At 31.6% G+C, this 17,530-nt stretch overlaps 1 protein-coding gene across 1 annotated transcript in view; it reads right to left on the bottom strand.

Moving 5' to 3' along the window:
* Positions 1–17,530, bottom strand: part of LOC143071874 (treslin-like) — a 55,321-nt gene that overhangs the window by 29,153 nt on the left and 8,638 nt on the right. The window contains exons 6-13 of the mRNA XM_076246510.1: positions 15,809–15,920; positions 15,212–15,354; positions 14,786–14,977; positions 13,989–14,140; positions 13,420–13,520; positions 11,989–12,082; positions 11,118–11,200; positions 8,174–8,395 (exon numbers count right to left, since the gene is read on the bottom strand). Coding sequence (XP_076102625.1) covers positions 8,174–8,395; positions 11,118–11,200; positions 11,989–12,082; positions 13,420–13,520; positions 13,989–14,140; positions 14,786–14,977; positions 15,212–15,354; positions 15,809–15,920 — 1,099 coding nt within the window. The remainder of the gene's footprint in view (positions 1–8,173; positions 8,396–11,117; positions 11,201–11,988; positions 12,083–13,419; positions 13,521–13,988; positions 14,141–14,785; positions 14,978–15,211; positions 15,355–15,808; positions 15,921–17,530) is intronic.

Genomic DNA, 17,530 nt, shown 5'->3' with positions numbered 1-17,530 from the left:
GCAGCCAAGTTAAGTTAAATTTGGCGGCAGCCAAGTTTGGTTAAATTTGGCCAAGTAGATTCAGAGGAGAAGATTTTTTTAAAAGTGAACGGATGACAAAGATGGACGACATAACAAGTGATGAGAAAAGCTCTCAAGACTTTTCTGGTCAGGTGAGCTTAAAAGATGAGATAAACCGTGTCAGACAGACATATATGTACCATACAATTTTTGTATAAACCTTATATAGTTGACTTATTATGTATGCTAATTGAAAAACAGAGTGAGATCAAAACACAAAAAACTTTACACTGAACAATGAACCATGAAAATGCACCAAATAAAGTTGACATATTGCCCATATATAGCTGACCTATTGTTAAAAGTACTTGAAAAACAGAAAAAACCTGAACATTTCAGGGATCTCCATGGCCTGTTTAACGATGGCGCCCTGCCATCGTTCAAATGTCTTGCGCCATCGTCAAATGACTCGCGCCATCGTTAAATTGTCTTGCGCCATCTTTAAATTGCCTTCCGCCATCGTTCAAAACTTCATCGTTTTTTAGCCCGATGCCATATTTTTTTATCAATTATAATCAAATGCATGTAATTGCATAACCCTTAGGCTTTTTATGTTATAATCCAATACAGTTCTAACGCCTGAGGGATATCCGGATTAAAGATCGGTGATCACTTGTACCTGAGCTTGTACAGGTAGATCAACAAACCAGACAGGAGAATACTATCTGAGGATAGACGATCCATTTGTCGAATTAATCAATTAAGTTTCAGCAAATGATTAAGATAATTTAGATTAAATAAATAAATTAATAATCCAGTTACAAAGAAAACAGTTTAACAAGTCGAACACATGCTTTATTTTGACTTAAGCAATCAGCATCCTCCTTTTTTAAGAAGTACAAAATAAGAAACAGTAAATATTATTTCATTGCAAATAACTCGAGTACTGCTGTAACGATAATTTAGAATTACTTTAAAAGTTTAAAAGTAAAAACTTAAATATTTCCTGTAAATAAATATCGTATCGTAATTAGGGCCCCGCCTTTAGGCGGGTCGCCCTATAGTGATCAGTCCGTCCGTAACACTTTAACTTTGTGTCTGCTCCATATCTAGAGAACCATTATGATTTCATACTTTATACTTTACATGTTTATTAACCACCACCAGAGGGCGTGTCAGGATGTATGTACAACTTCCTAGGTCAAAGGTCAAGGTAAAATAACTTTGGTTTCAGTTGACAACCCTGCGAGTGGTGAAGATCGTGTCCACTCTATATCTTGAGAACCGTTATGATTTCAAAGTTTATACTTGACATCCATTTTAACCAACACCAGAGGGTGTGTCATGATGTATGTACAACTTCCTAGGTCAAAGGTCAAGGTCAAAAACTTTGGTTTCAGTTGACAACCCCGTGTCCTGTGGTGAAGATCGTGTCCGCTCTACATCTTGAGAACTGTTATGATTTCAAAGTTTATACTTGACATCCATTTTAACCAACACCAGAGGGTGTGTCATGATGTATGTACAACTTCCTAGGTCAAAGGTCAAGGTCAAAAACTTTGGTTTCAGTTGACAACCCCGTGTCCTGTGGTGAAGATCGTGTCCGCTCCATATCTAGATAACCGTTGTGATTTTATACTTAATACTTTACATGTTTATTAACCACCACCAGAGGGCGTGTCTTGATGTATGTACAACTTCCTAGGTCAAAGGTCAAGGTAAAAAAACTTTGGTTTCAGTTGACAACCCTGTATCCTGTGGTGAAGATCGTGTCCTCTCTATATCTTGAGAACCGTTATGATTTCAAATATTATTATACTTGACATCCATTTTAACCAACACCAGAGGGTGTGTCATGATGTATGTACAACTTCCTAGGTGAAAGGTCTGTCTGTCTGTTGGTCTGTCCATCACTAACAAATTTGATCCACACTATATTTTGAGAGGACAGCTGTTATTATTTCATACTTTATACCTGACAAACATTTTTAACTTAACATATATATTAACCAACTTAAAATCTTAGAATAAAATCACACATGAGACTATGTAATAACTTCAAATAATGCTTCATATCAGATTATCCATACAACTTATTTACCCCACGTTATTGACAGCGGGGCCCACAGAGATGGCTCCCATCTCAATGGTATCTAGTTCCGAATTCATTTCGTATATAACAATCAAATTGATACATCCGCGTTTCCGGTTTCCATTCAGACTCAAAAGATGCATGTTGCACAGCATCAATTTGCCAGATAAAGTCATTAAAAACCTTTTCATTTGTCAACGTTTGCTTTACAAATCTCTTTAACCTTTTATATAACCTGTACGAATCGTTTTGTTGTTGCTGCAAATCAGACATACCGGTAATGGGTTCTGAATTTGACAGTGTCCATGAAAAATAAGCTCCTAATCATATGATTTTTAACCCCCATAACAATTACCAAAAATACAAGAAATCTACATGGGGACCTTCATGACAGCTTTTGGTCATTCTCGACTAAGGGGGGACCATGAAGACTTGGCATTTGAATGGTTAAAAACGGCAATAAATGAAAATATTGATACTTATAATTCTATAATGAAAATTCAAATAAATATAATTTAAATAAGCAATGAATTAGCATGTTCACCATTACTTGTATGGAGGGATAAAATACTTCCGATCGCGCTTCACTGTACAGCGTAGACACGGTTTGTAATGGTGAAAGTTCCTCCATCGTTCAATTTTCATCCATGGAGATCCCTGCATTTACTGAAGTCCAAACAAAGAACCATGAAAATGGGGTCAAGGTCAGATGAAACCTGCAAGACTGACATGTAGTCATTATTATTATTCCATACACCAAACATAGTTGACCTTCTGCTAATAGTTCTTGAGAATCAGACCTAATAACCTATGTTTAACCTTGATCTCTGATCCATAAGAAGAGGTTGAGGTCAGGTGAACTCTGTCTTTGACCTAACTTACACCAAAACATTAACCTCATCTGTGAACCCTGAAATTTGGGTCAAACCCTTATTTGGCATATATCTTTTATAAGGTTCATAAAAATTCCTGACCGCAATGGCCACGAGTCTGTAATTCAATGGTTGTTATTGGTTCATGTCTTTCATATTTGTTTTTCATAAACTGTTTTGTCTTTCATAAACTGTTTTGTCTTTCATAAACTGTTTTGTCCTAAATTACGTCTTTAGCTTTCTCAATTGAATTGTTTCCTAATTTTCTTTTTATATTGTCTTGCAGAAATAAATTTCACATGCAATAAACTACACGCTAAGTCATATACCCTTTCAATCAAAGTACTGGTATGATGGTACTTATATGTCAAAATGAAAAAAATAAATACTTTTAAGTTTTTGTAATTCCTCCAGTCAAACTTGTGATTCCTTTGCTCAAACTAACAACTTTATGTTAGTGCTGAATCAATAAACCCTGACATGTTCATTGTAAACATTGTTCAAACATTTTATAAAAACAATAAACTTTATGACCAAATTGTCATAAATAATGTATTTTGTTATGGAAATGGACAACCAGGAAGCTAAAAGATTTATAGCTATCCTCAATGACAGTTGACTGATCAATGGTAGTTGAAAAATGTTGTAGATTTCAAGGACCTTCTTTAATAGAGACCATAATAAAATTAAAAACCAATTGTTCAGAGAACAATTGGAAGTCTTTCCACATCAAAGAAAGTTTGATAAGAAGATAGTTCTGGTTTGTTGGAAGTCATTTTTAGTCTTCAGTAATAAGTTTATCATTCTATCTGACAAAATATATGGATTCTGAGTACTTTTATATGAGAAAATTGCAAAAAAGGTGACTTCCGGTTTTCTCAAGGTCACTTCCGGTAGTCATTTTTCAAGGTTATATGTCACCTAACCTTTTGTACAAGGTCATATGGCTTTATAATGAACTTAGTTGAAGTTATAATCAAATAACCTTATATTCAGACACTTCAGGGGCACTAACTCCTATAAGATGCCATTTAATTGTATCAGACCAAATGTAACATATCTTCATTACAATAAAGAAAACATGTTGCACTTGTTCTTTAATGTATATCTTTAAAAGATTGGGAGAAAATCTCAAAATAAGGAAAAGTCAAAATTTAAAATTTGACCTTGACCTTTGACTTTGACCTCATTTTCTAAGTTAGGACCCAAGTGTTCTTTTATATGTATCTTTCAAAGCGTTGGAGAAAGTGCAAAAACAAGCAGAAGTCACAACTGAGAACTTGACCTTGACCTTATTTATTTATTTTGTAAGGGTAGATAACTCCTATAAAATTTCATCAAATCGATTCGATCCAAATTAACCAAAAATTCCTGAGGATGTAATGAACAATTTGTAAAAGAAATTTAGTTGATATCATTTTTTGTTACAAAGGAGATGCACTCACTTAATAAACAGTGAATAGGGAGATAACTCTTACAAAGAAAATAGTTTGGCTTAGCAGGGTGAAATTTAAAATCGCATAAACTATAAGATACAATACAAGAAATATCTAAGCGACATATTACGAAACAAAAATTTCAGAAGTTGGCGGAAAAAAATAATAATTATAATTAAAAACCAATTGTTCAGAGAACAATTGAGGGTCTTTCCACAAGTTAAGATCTATTTTGATATTAAAGTATTAAAAATCAGTCCAACATGTCAGTTCCTATGGCTTTATGGTGTTTAAATATGAATTTAAAGCAAAGGTCAAAATCTAAAACGTCCTATTAACCTTTGACCTTGACCTCAATTTCAAGGTCACAAACTAAGGACATCGAATCAAAAGACCATAGGTCTTAAATATGTATGGTTAATGAGTAAGATCACTTTACTCATAAGGACCTCAAATCTGAAGACCCTAGGTCTCTATCACTTATGGTTTACTAGTTAGAAATGCATATCACTTGAATCAAATGAAAAAGGGGGAATAACTCTCATATGGACTCGCCATATAGCTTCGGTCCAAATGAATATCCTTATTCTTAAGATGTAACGAGCAATTTGGCAAAATAAATTTGTCGTAATCTTTTACGGTTGCAAAGGATTAGTGGCCACAAGAAAAACAGTGTTCAGGGAGGTAACTCTTACAACATAAAGTATTTTGTTACGCGGTTGTAAATTTTTAAAGCGTATCAACTATACGATATCATATTCCAAATATCTAAGCGACATCTTTTGAAACATCAATACTACGCAAGAAAAAAATTAGGCGGAAGAAAAAAAATAATAATTAAAAACCAATTATTCAGAGAACAATTGAAGGTCTTTCCACCAGTTAATATCTATTTTGATATTAAAATATAAAAAATCAGTCTAAAATGTTAGTTCATATGGCTTTATGATGTATATATATGAATTTAAAGCAAAGGTCAAAATCTAGAACGTCAAATTAACCTATGACCTTGACCTCAATTTCAAGGTCACAAACTGAGGATTTCAAATCAAAAGACCTAGTCTCTAATATGTATGGTTAATAAGTTATATCACTTTAAACATAATTTAAGATATGATAGGGGCTAAAACTCCCATTCATTGTTTACGCACCCTTTCAACTAAAATTATTTAGTTACCACATGTCGCAACTAACAATTTATACAAAATAATTTGTCGATATCTTATAAGGTTAATGAAAATGAGTGAAAATAAGACACATTCAAAAATTAGAATATGACCTTGACCTTTGACCTTGACCTAATTTTCATTTTTTTGGACCAAGGACCTCAAATCAAAAGATCCTAGGTCTCTATCACTTATGGTGTTCCAGTTTAAAATACATTTCAAAATTTCAAATACAAAAAGGGAAATAACTCTCATATGGAGCGTTCATATTGCTTCGGTCAAAATTGGACAAATCATGCGAAGGATTTAACGAGCAATTTTATAAAATAAATTTGTCGTAATCTTTTACGGTTGCGAAGGAGTAGTGGACACAAGGAAAACAGTGTTTGGGGAGATAACTCCTACAAGGAAAAGTATTCGGTTACGCAGGGTAAATTTCAAAAGCGCATAAACTGTTCGATATCATATACCAAATATCTAAGCGACATATTGCGAAACAAATGTTTATCGCAAGAACAAAATTTGGCGGGAAAAAAAAAATCAGAAGAAAAACAATAGGTCTTTCCACAGATCAGAAGAAATACAATAAGTCTTTCCACAGAAAAGTGGAAAGACTTAATATTAATAATCAGAAGAAATACAATAGGTCTTTCCACAGAAAAGTGGAAAGACCTAATTAATAATCATTGTTCTGTGAGAAAACCTTATTATTAAATTGTCATATTTATTATCAAAAGTTATAAAACAGTGATAAAAATACTACCTGGTTTTTGAGATCAAGATAAAATATGCTATTCCAAATAAGCTAGTTTTCATGAAGAAAAAAAATCACAATTTGGAGGGATAAAAAATAAGAATGAAGAGCTAACTTTAAAATATTTTGTGTGATGTAACATCTGATTTGCATCTAATTGTTATTTCCAGAAGTAAAACAACCATGTCAAATATAGACATGTGAGGAGTCCCTTTATATACATAAGGAATATATGAGATCACTGCTTATGTATTACACAGTAAATTTGTGATGTCAAAGTATTAGTGCAATCTTACTGTAATAATGCTAATAAACTCTTTAGAATTATTTGTATACTTTTCCTAAACAAAGAAGTAGGATATTTGTTTTTATAAACTATCCACTCAATTCAAATGTATGCATAAACCAATAACATCTGCAACTATTTTTGTTTTTATATACACAACAAAGTAAGCAAATTTTGTTCAAAGAATTCAAGCAAAATTATACTTCATCAGACATGTATGTTTTATTAGAATTCATCTTCTTTTTGGGATTTCTCTTACTTCGTCAAGTGGTACGACGAGTCAAATGTCATACATCAGAAAACCACAGTACTTTTCAAGCTAATCACAATAATTTAACATTGATCAATGGTCAAGACCATTTGAACCCTTTTAGAAGGATATGTTCACTTCACAATCATTATATATGCCAAATCTAGTTAACAGTTGACTTGTAGTATAGCACAATGGACATTATCATAAAAACTTAATATTGACCATACAAAAAAGAGATCTTTCTCTCATAATAAAATATACTGGGGATTCAATTTTATTTTCGGTGTTTCTAATTTTCATGGAAGGATGAAAAATTTAATTCTTGTTGATATCTAATTGAGTGGGTTTTACCAATTCTGTATGCTCAAGAGTCAAATGGCCCAGTTGTGCAGATTGTTTCTTAACAATAGAGAATACTCTAAACTAAAAGTTTTAATATTTGAAGAAATGACCAAGTTTCTAAGTCTAAAACAAGAATGTGTCCCCAGTACATGAATGCCCCATGTGCACTATCATTTTCTATGTTCAGTGGACCGTGACATTGGGATAAAAACTCTAATTTGGCATTAAAATTAGAAAGATCATATCATAGGGAACATGTGTACTAAGTTTGAAGTGATTGGACTTCAACTTCATCAAAAACTACCTTGACCAAAAACTTTAACCTATAGCAGGACAGACGGACGGACGAACAAACGAATGGAAGGACGAATGAACACACAGACCAGAAAACATAATGCCCCTCTACAATCATAGGTGGGGCATAAAAAAATGAGAATCAATTCCTCAAACAATTCCAGAATAGCATATGCACAACTTCAACATATGTGCATCTTGCTTTAAAGATTGAGAAATCTGGGTTGAAAATTAAAGGAGTTGAAAACACAAATAATATTCCCACTTTACCTTGCACCTGCACATGTTTAATCAATCATATAGCTATATTTAGTTCTGTTTGAATTTTGCTTGTTATGCATAGTTATCCTGTACATAAGGAATATCTATTATGGAATGCTGTCTGAAAAGATTGTTTTATTTGGCAATTACTGAATTATTTCATTACTCAATTTATAAATCGTAGCTGCAACCTTTGAAAAACTGAACCTGTATATAGAGATATTTCTATATGGTAATTTGTTTTAATGTCAACAAACTTTGCACCTTTGATATAAACAATAATGAAAGCCATATAGATATGCAGGGTAAGAAATATATGTAAACATGCATATATTTTATTAGGTGCTTTAGAAAAACTAGAATCCAGCAAAACCTTTTATCATAATGTTAATTCAAAATAAAAATAAAAATTTCTACCAGCTACTTTTTCTTTCAGCTCTATCAATGAGTACATCTGATACATTTGATGGTGGTTGTGACAGACTCACGTCTCCACCACAGCTCTGTAATGATTGGTTGAATACTGATGAGTCTCCAGCACTCTGATCAGGTGACAGTATGGACTCCAGCTCAGCAGGATAAGGCTGCATCAACTCATCATAAATACTACCCAACATCTGGGGTAAGTTGTGAATAAAACTAAAAATTGAAATTGTATATTTATCTATTCCTATGAAATGCTGATTAAGTAAATTACTGTGGATTCATTTATTTTTGTGGATTACGAAAAAACTTCCATTTTCATGGATTTTTGAAATTTGTGGTTTTGTCAATGTCTGTGTACAAGGCAACTAATCATGTTTCAACGAAACCCACTAGATTTGGTATGTAACAAACATTAATAATGCACAGTAGAATACTTCCACAAACCAATCATTATTTAATTACAGTGATTTTTATAAGTGTAATCTTACTGTTAATTGACCTGAAGACTATTGCCATATTGGTCAAAATCATTTAAAGCAATTTAAACCCAATTATCATAAATGCAAGGTTACTATGTTTTCATATTCTCTTTTCAGTTAATCTTGGTGGTTTTTTTAAAATTCATCTTATACATGTACCTCAAACTTGTAGTTTGATATAAGGCTTGGGTGTGTATTTTTTATTGAAGGCTTAATATCTATAAACTCATGATACTTGTTAGTACTCGAGTACTCGGATGAATCTTCAAAAATAAGATTTTAGGTGGGATTCTGTGTTTTTGTTACCACCTTTCATAAACATATTAATGAATGACAAACGTACTACAAAAATAACTTGATCAACAGTTTAATATGTGTATCTATCCTCCTTTTTTCGTGTCAATTAAATAATGAATTACCAAAGGCCGTTTCTACAAATAACCTATCATAATAGCAACAAGTGAAACTGCGACCTACTGCTCACTGATGATACCCCCGCCGCAAGTGGATAATATTAATAGTGTAAAAATATGCAAGTGTTCGGTAAACAGGAAGTTGTCAAGTGATGAATCTGAAAATGCATCACACGGTATAGCTGACTTATATAAATCCTGAAACCAAATTTCAGAAATCCTTGTATTGTAGTTCCTGAGAAAAATGTGACAAAAATTTTCAACTTGGCTATCATGTGTAAAATCATACAAGTGTTCGGTAAACAGGAAGTTTTAGAGTGATGAATCTGAAAACGCATCACACGGTATAGCTGACTTATATAAATCCTGAAACCAAATTTCAGAAATCCTTGTATTGTAGTTGCTGAGAAAAATGTGACGAAAATTTTCAACTTGGCTATCATGTGTAAAATCATACAAGTGTTCGGTAAACAGGAAGTTGTCAAGTGATGAATCTGACAAACGCATCACAAGGTATGGCTAACATATATAAATGTTGATACCAAATTACAGAAAGGGTGGATGTGTAGTTCCTGAGAAAAATGTGACGAAAGTTTCATGGGACGGACTGACTGACGGACGGACTGATGGACGGACTGACGGACTGACAGACAGAGGTAAAACAGTATACCCCCCCTTTTTTAAAGCGGGGGTATAATTATTGTTTGTGTATGTGTTAATGAACCAAATTAGAAACATGCCAGTAGAACTATAAATATTTGCATATATAAGTAAAACAAAGTAGACAATATATATCATCTGTTCCTGTTGAGTTGGTATTTTTTATAGTATGACTTGTCCATAATTTTGTCAACAACAATATTGGACTTCAAATTACTTGTGCTTGTTGTTTTGCTTAGTCTTAAGTTTTCTGTTTTTTTTTTTATGGCAATATCATTTGTCTGTTTGTGTTTTTCCTTATTTTTCAGCGATGAAGTTGTCAGTTTATTTTTGACTAATGAGTTTGAATATCTCTCTCGTATTTGTCGCCTCTCTTTAAATTGTAAATTAAACAATAATTTAGTTTCAAAATGAAGACTAATTAAATTAATTTAAAAGTCATACCAATAATGTCTACATAGAAGTCTTGATTAACAAACAAAGGTAAGTTAACGGCTTGTGATGAGTTATTAATCCATGAAAGTGTTGATCCATGTATAGAAGTCTTGATTAACAAACAAAGGTAAGTTAACTGCTTGTGATGAGTTATTAATCCATGAAAGTGTTGATCCATGTATAGAAGTCTTGATTAACAAACAAAGGTAAGTTAACGGCTTATGATGAGTTATTAATCCATGAAAGTGTTGATCCATGTACAAACACCGTTAAAAATGTTTCTAATCAGTTGGGTTCACCCCAGGGTACTTTGTTTTGTTCTTGTCTAGAAATATGATCTAGTCAACAATTTCAGATGAAAGACTGTTTGACTTTCTATTTTTTGTTACAAGTAGTGCACATGTAAACATTTCCTTGTAAGGAACAGACTACTATATACTAGTACCATGAAAGTAACATTGAAATATAATACTTCCATGCTAGTACCAAATAGAAGTCTCAGGATAAATGTATTTACGTTGTTAATGAATTTTAGATAGTATTATGAAGGTGATATTTCAACGGAACTAAAGTCAGCGTAATGTGAGTAGAAATATCTCAAGATTTATAGCATGCAAACGAGTATCTGAGTACTAAAGTTATACTCAAGTACTCTACCTTCCGAGTGAGTAACCAAGTACTTGAGTACTCGTTGCCATCCCTACTATAAACCCTTCTGTGATAACCTAAGTCTAGGGAGAATGTCAAAAACAGATAGTAAATGAATTTATATTCTTAACAAAATAAGTACAACAGTTAATTAGCAGAAGTTCTTATAAGGCAAGATTTCAAATTGAAAAAAAGAGCATTTTTTTATAAATCTTGAGTATGTCTCGTTGATAACATACATTCAATATTTTCTGTTCAAGAGTCCTGAATAAAATATTTACCTGAATATATTAGACTTACTTTTCAACCAAACTATTTTTCATGAACTCTGACAGCAACTTTGGCTCTGTTATAAAACTGATTGTTCTTAGCAATGTTACTATCTACAAAATAAACAGACAAATGGACCGGAATACTTTAATAGACTCGCTTATGTGAAAAAGAAAAATCCTTATAAAAAAATGATAAAAAATGATACACCAAACAATTTCAGATGACAACAAAAACAATTTAACTTTTTGTTTTTTATTCAATATTCATAGTATGTGTATAATCAAATCTTTAAATAAGACATGTATAAGATGTTTCTCGTACAAATAATAGATAGCCAAAGGATACACATGGTGCTCTTGTTAAAGTAATTTGAACTCAAAGGGACAAGGTTCTTACTGGAATATTTTTAGCCAAGTCTTGAGACTAATTGATTTTTTAAGTGCACATGTATACTATACAAATCCTTGATACTATACAAACCAATCCACAAACCACAAACCACAAATCACATATAGTTGACTATCTTGCTGTGAATGAATCAGGAATTCCAAAATTTGGTATGGTGAAACTATAATTGTGCCATACAAGACAACACTTACTTTCAGTTTGTAATAAAATGCCTATTAATTTTGAATGTCTGGTTATTTTGTATATTAAAAATTCTTGCAAAAATATACATGTAGATAATATACTGTAAATTCAGAAATTATTGCAATGTTTTTATTATTGAATTAAACAGGATTTTTCTCAATATCGCAAAAATTAAAATTGAGAATATTAGTTTAACATGAAAAAATAGCAATAATAAATGCATGGAATAATTTCTGAGTTTACAATACTGGAAAGCTTTGATAAAAAAGACATATTTTTGTAATTTTGATTGCTCGCACCAATATACCTCATCTACTTTATCTTCTAAGACAGATGCATTCTGATCACCTCCATGTATCATCGACTGAACCTCTAATCTTAGCACTATCTGTAGTTGATATCTATATAGAAACAGATATATAATGTTTACTATTTCATGGTCAGCATAAAAGTGTTTTCAATGTTGAGTGTGAATTTAATTTAAATAGTTGTGTATAATTTATCTTAGCAAGTGTTACTGTTAAGGTTCAAGATACCCTCACCATGATATTGGTGCAGATCCTGTAATACTAATTGTTGATAGCAATATAATACTTCTTATTATCCTTTCCTATGCATATGAAACCCTGCTCATGGCTCTGAAATTCTCAAATCTCGACTTTAAGATGAGAGCAGGCATTTTCAGCAACCTCAAAATGTCAGAGAAGTTATCAAGCATCACAATATTGGAGGAGATATTATCAAGCTTGCTTTCTTAAGCTTCAAGCATAAAACTGTTTTAGGGATGGGAAAACAACCAGTGAAAGAACGATAAACAGATAATCAGGTTTCCTTCGTATAGATATGGTAAAATATCAGAAACTCGACACAATGAGAAGCTTTTGTTATTGTTTGCTGAGCTAACTCGCAAAAAAAACCGATAATCACTACACATTCACTTTCTTATGTTCTGCGGGAAATATTACGTTGCTTTACAATAAATTCTGTTATCATACTATTGATAGTAATATAATACTATACATTCTATTTTGTACTACAATAAACTTAATGTTAGGCTGGCAAAGTCTTGATTTTAAGTTTCTTCTTGCATCTTCTGTTATTTTTCTTGTCCTAGATACCGGTATGCATGAATAATCTAGCATTGATGCCAAGCTAACAAAATTAAGCCTAGTGATACTTTATAGATTCATGTAGTTTATAATAGTAGAGATACTTAACTTCTCCTGTCTTGAGCAATATTTAAATAAAATTAAGAGTTCTCCGTTGTAAAGTGAAAAATAAACTGAACTCGTGTTAAAAGTGAAGATAGTGTTGCCTGATATATCCCAATGTTCATAATTATGAATATCATAGCTGTTTTAAGGAAATTCATGACTCGTGTGATGAAATAAACATTTTGCCGCTATTTTTTTCCAATCAACAACAAAGGGAAATAATCCAAACTTTAAAATTAGGGGTAAACTCATCCTATGATCGACTCGGACCATGACAAGACTAAACCACACACTCAAAATTGTGTCACAAAAAATAAAATGAAAAAATAAAATAAAATGAAAATACCGACCTACCTACCCTATTTTTTTAAAGCATGTAACCTTAAACAGACATATACTTTTTTTTGGACCTAATTGTAACTAACTGTGTTTACCCTCTGTAAATAAATAATTTATTATTATTATTATTATAATCCAACTAACACCACTAAACATTTCAGAAATATTCCTCAATAAATTCTTACTCCCTGATCTTCATCTGTATGTCATCTTCATTTAGATGTTTCTCTCGTAAACTTTCCGGGGATAAAATTATTCCTGATTTTAACAACTGTTCACAAGCCTCCTAAAAATAATAAATTCCTGTATCTATGGATCATTAAAATAGAAATGTTAACATCGAACCATCATCACTCTTTTGCATGAGGTCTATCTTTCAAGGAATAAAGTCAGGAATGAAAGCTATTCCAGCATAAATTTTATGACAAGGGCAAGAACTCTTGTTGGAATTAATTCTTGTATTGCTTGTAGTATATTTGAAACAGACTTAAATTTAAAATTGTCCAACAAACTATAAAATTGAGGTCAAAGCCTGACATACATGTTCACCTATTAAACAATCATTTCATAAACCAATTAAAATGCAACTATTGCTGATAGTATCTAAGCTATATAAAACAAGAAAACTTTACATTGGCAGATGCATTATTAAAATGAAGAAGTGATGGATTGCAATGAAGCTGTTTATGCAATAAATTCCCATAAATAATGTAATACCCTTATAAAAACGCTTTTATAAAAGAATGTGAACTACCTGCGGGTTGTCTTTTCCTGATTCTCTCATATAATATAAAGTTATTGTAACTAATGGTTGTACTGCTGCGTATAATGAACTGCAATCTTCATTCACATTTCTATCATACATTGTGCACAAGTATTGTTTTAGCTCATTTTCATCTTTAAAATCTACAAGTAGAAATGTTTCTATTGTGTTATTGTGCTATGATACATTTTGTATGAATTCTTGTCTTTAATTTTTGCTAATGTTCTTTGTTTATATGCTGTTATGTACTTCCTTGTTACATATTTGTTTGTTTTAAAGTGATTAATATTATGACACAATGTTTACTGCTGTAACCCTATTTTTTGACACAGACTTTTCTATAGAGCATGATTTAAGTTCATATCAGTTAAATGATAAAAATTCATTTAAAATTCTGATAAGATGAAAAAATATAGCTTAGAAATTAAATTTATTTTAAGAAAGAACTTTTTTGCATAATCAATACATAATCTCCATAACATTTGGATAAATATGTTTCACACATTTGTTATGTTCCTGTTCCCATCCAGGTGTATTTCAGTGGTTGCTGTTTTGTCACTTATATTTTTGTTTATTTGTATCGTTTCAGCTTATTTTGGTCATCCCAGGACCCTTTAAGCCAAATTAAGGTATAAGTTTTGCTCATTTCTGAAAGTAGAACTGTGACCAGTAAGGGTTCACATCTTAGTCCTTTGGTTGACAGTTGTCTCATAGGCAATCAAACCATATCTACTGTTTTCTATATTTGTGTCAGGTTACATAGCCTATTGTTTATATCTAATGCTTACCAACATTGGTCGGTGTATCAATAACTGGTTTACTTTTAACTGTTAGCCCTTCTGTTTGTTTAATGGGTTCTTCTTCTTTTTCTTTAACTGCCTGTTTACTACGTGTAAGAATCATTTGTCCTCGTGATGGTACAGAATCCTTCCTTTTATCATCTTTCAATAGATTATCATCTGAGTGGATATTAAATTTATCTACAAAAATTATTGATTAAAAATGTTGAAATGTCTTATGATAAATGCAATCTATTGAAATTCAGTTTAATTGAAATAATCATGAGCGTCAATAAAATAAATTAAATATACTTCATTTTTCTTCACTTCTAATTCTCAACTGGTTGACATAGATCTATATATAGCTTTAAAAAAATAATCAAATTTTCACTTCTTTTACAACAGTTGGTATAAGAGTGTTTAGATTTTAATTACCATTGTCTTGTGTGACATCAAGTCCTGAACGCTGTGGTGTATGGTCAATAAGCTTTGGTGGACGGCTCTCTATATGGTAGTTTTTCTGTAACTGTCTCAAAGTCTTAACTTCACTGTCAGATAGAAACTCTAACTGGGAAATTCTGAAATTTGTAATAAATTCAATTAGTATTCTTTTTATATGAGACCAAACATTTTTAGTTTTGATGATTGCACAACATAATTTAGTTATTTGATAATAAAAATTAAGTCAAGGTATTATTATAATTGGTTGAATGGAAAAAAGTTGCATTCATTTACCATTTTTTAAGGAATGACTGTAATGTTTTTTCTGTCTAATTGGAATAACATAAAAATATGGTGCATACTTTAAATTAATGCACTACACGGGTTGTTCCTTGTGCACCACAGTTTTTATGTTATTTCTTCATAAACAGAAAAAATATTACATTCATTCTTTAAAAATTGGTAAACTATCTGATCTAATACATAAAGGTTACATAAGAGTTAATGGTACAAATACTGAAAAGTAATACTCCTTTCTTTCCTCCTACGACAACCCCAGATTTGTATTGCCCACAAGAGAAAAAAAATTACCTTTCATTGAGTTTATCAATTAAGGTGATGAAAGGTGCCTGACAACCTGGAAGATGGGTCTTATCTACACATTTTGGATTAAATACTCCTCCAATGGATTTTTTCTTCTCATCTGTAAAAGAGGAAAACTATAGTGAATAATATATCTTAGAGTATCTTCACATCTTGGATTAAATACTCCTCTTGTGTAACTTTTTATCTCAACTGTTACAGAGGAAAACTATTATGAATAACATATCTTAAAAGAAGTAGGTCCGGTAAGGGCTGATTTTGGCCTCAAATTTCAGGTTCATCTAACGAAAGATTATAGACACTTTTTAAACACTTAAGTGTCTATTTCAATTGATTCAAATAGTTGATGTGACAGATTTTAACTGATTTAGTCATTAAAAACGCTCTGATTCAAGCTTAAATATGAAAAATCTATCAAATATACCAATAATCGTCACTTTTCAGATGGTTTTTGTCAAAAATGAAAGTGGCCACATCCATGTTCATCCTCAACCTTTATATACATGTATGTTATGTATTATCATCAAATACAGCTTATATTTCAATATTATGAATGAATGCTGCCAATTTCATTTAAGATGGAAACCGTCTAAAATCTAACTAAAATGCTAAAATTGTGAAGATTTCAGTAATTTAGCATGACTTCATGATGCAAGTACCCGATATAAGTGCATTGTATTGTCAAAAACAGTCCATATCATGTATAAATTGTAAAATGATGTCAGTGTTTGGTAAACAGGAAGTTGTTGAGTGATGAATCTGAAAACACATCACACAGTATACATGTGTAGCTGACTTATATTAACTGTGACACCAAATTTCAGAAACACTTGTAATGTAGTTCCTGAGAAAGATGCAATGAAAAATATTCATGGGACAGACAGACAGAGGTAAAACAGTATATTCCTACTTTTTAAAGCGGCGCTCACATAAAAAGAACAAAGTTGAAGAAAACAGAACCTTATCAATTTGGCCCGAGAACAATCATTTCGTAGTGCATTTCTTTTTGACAATAAATTCAAAATTAAAATAAAAAAAAATCACACCTGATCTATCTCAATTACATTTTTACATTGTAGTAAAATACTATTGGGACAAATTGTATCTGAATTATAGAAAAGTCTACCAGCTCTAACTCAAAATATTGACAATTCTATACTAAGGGGGTCTAAAATTCAGTTTGACAGTTTCAGACTTACTAACATAAACATAAAGATTCAGCATCAAATTTGTAATTTCATTCCATTACTTAATATTTCATGCATGAAATATCAAAAAATAAATTGGGAAAGTGCATGAAAAAATTTTGCAAGTTATACACTGTTTACACAAGGGACTATATTCGTAGACAACAAAAACCAAAGGACAATAACTGTGTCCTTGGACCGTATGTAAGAATTGTTGATGCAAAAGTATGATGGCTTTAGCTTTTTACTATCCCATTCATAAGTAAGATGTCTATGAAATAGTCATAGAACTTTAAATATCAATTCTGCCACCCCTGTTCATGATGCCATTGATGGTGATATATATGTTTAAGAAACTTGTTTTTAATCAATACAAAAGCAGATAAATTCATACTATTAATTGTTGAATGCCATGACAACTGTTAATATCATGAAGAACAGGGAAATATAATATGAACTCAAGCTTTACAAAAGTCACTATTAATTAAGTTGTACATTGATCTTCATCATGAGTTGATGACCA

The sequence above is a fragment of the Mytilus galloprovincialis genome, chromosome 4, assembly GCF_965363235.1.
Source record: "Mytilus galloprovincialis chromosome 4, xbMytGall1.hap1.1, whole genome shotgun sequence".
Classification (NCBI taxonomy): Eukaryota; Metazoa; Mollusca; class Bivalvia; order Mytilida; family Mytilidae; genus Mytilus; species Mytilus galloprovincialis.
This window is presented reverse-complemented; position numbering and strand designations above follow the sequence as displayed.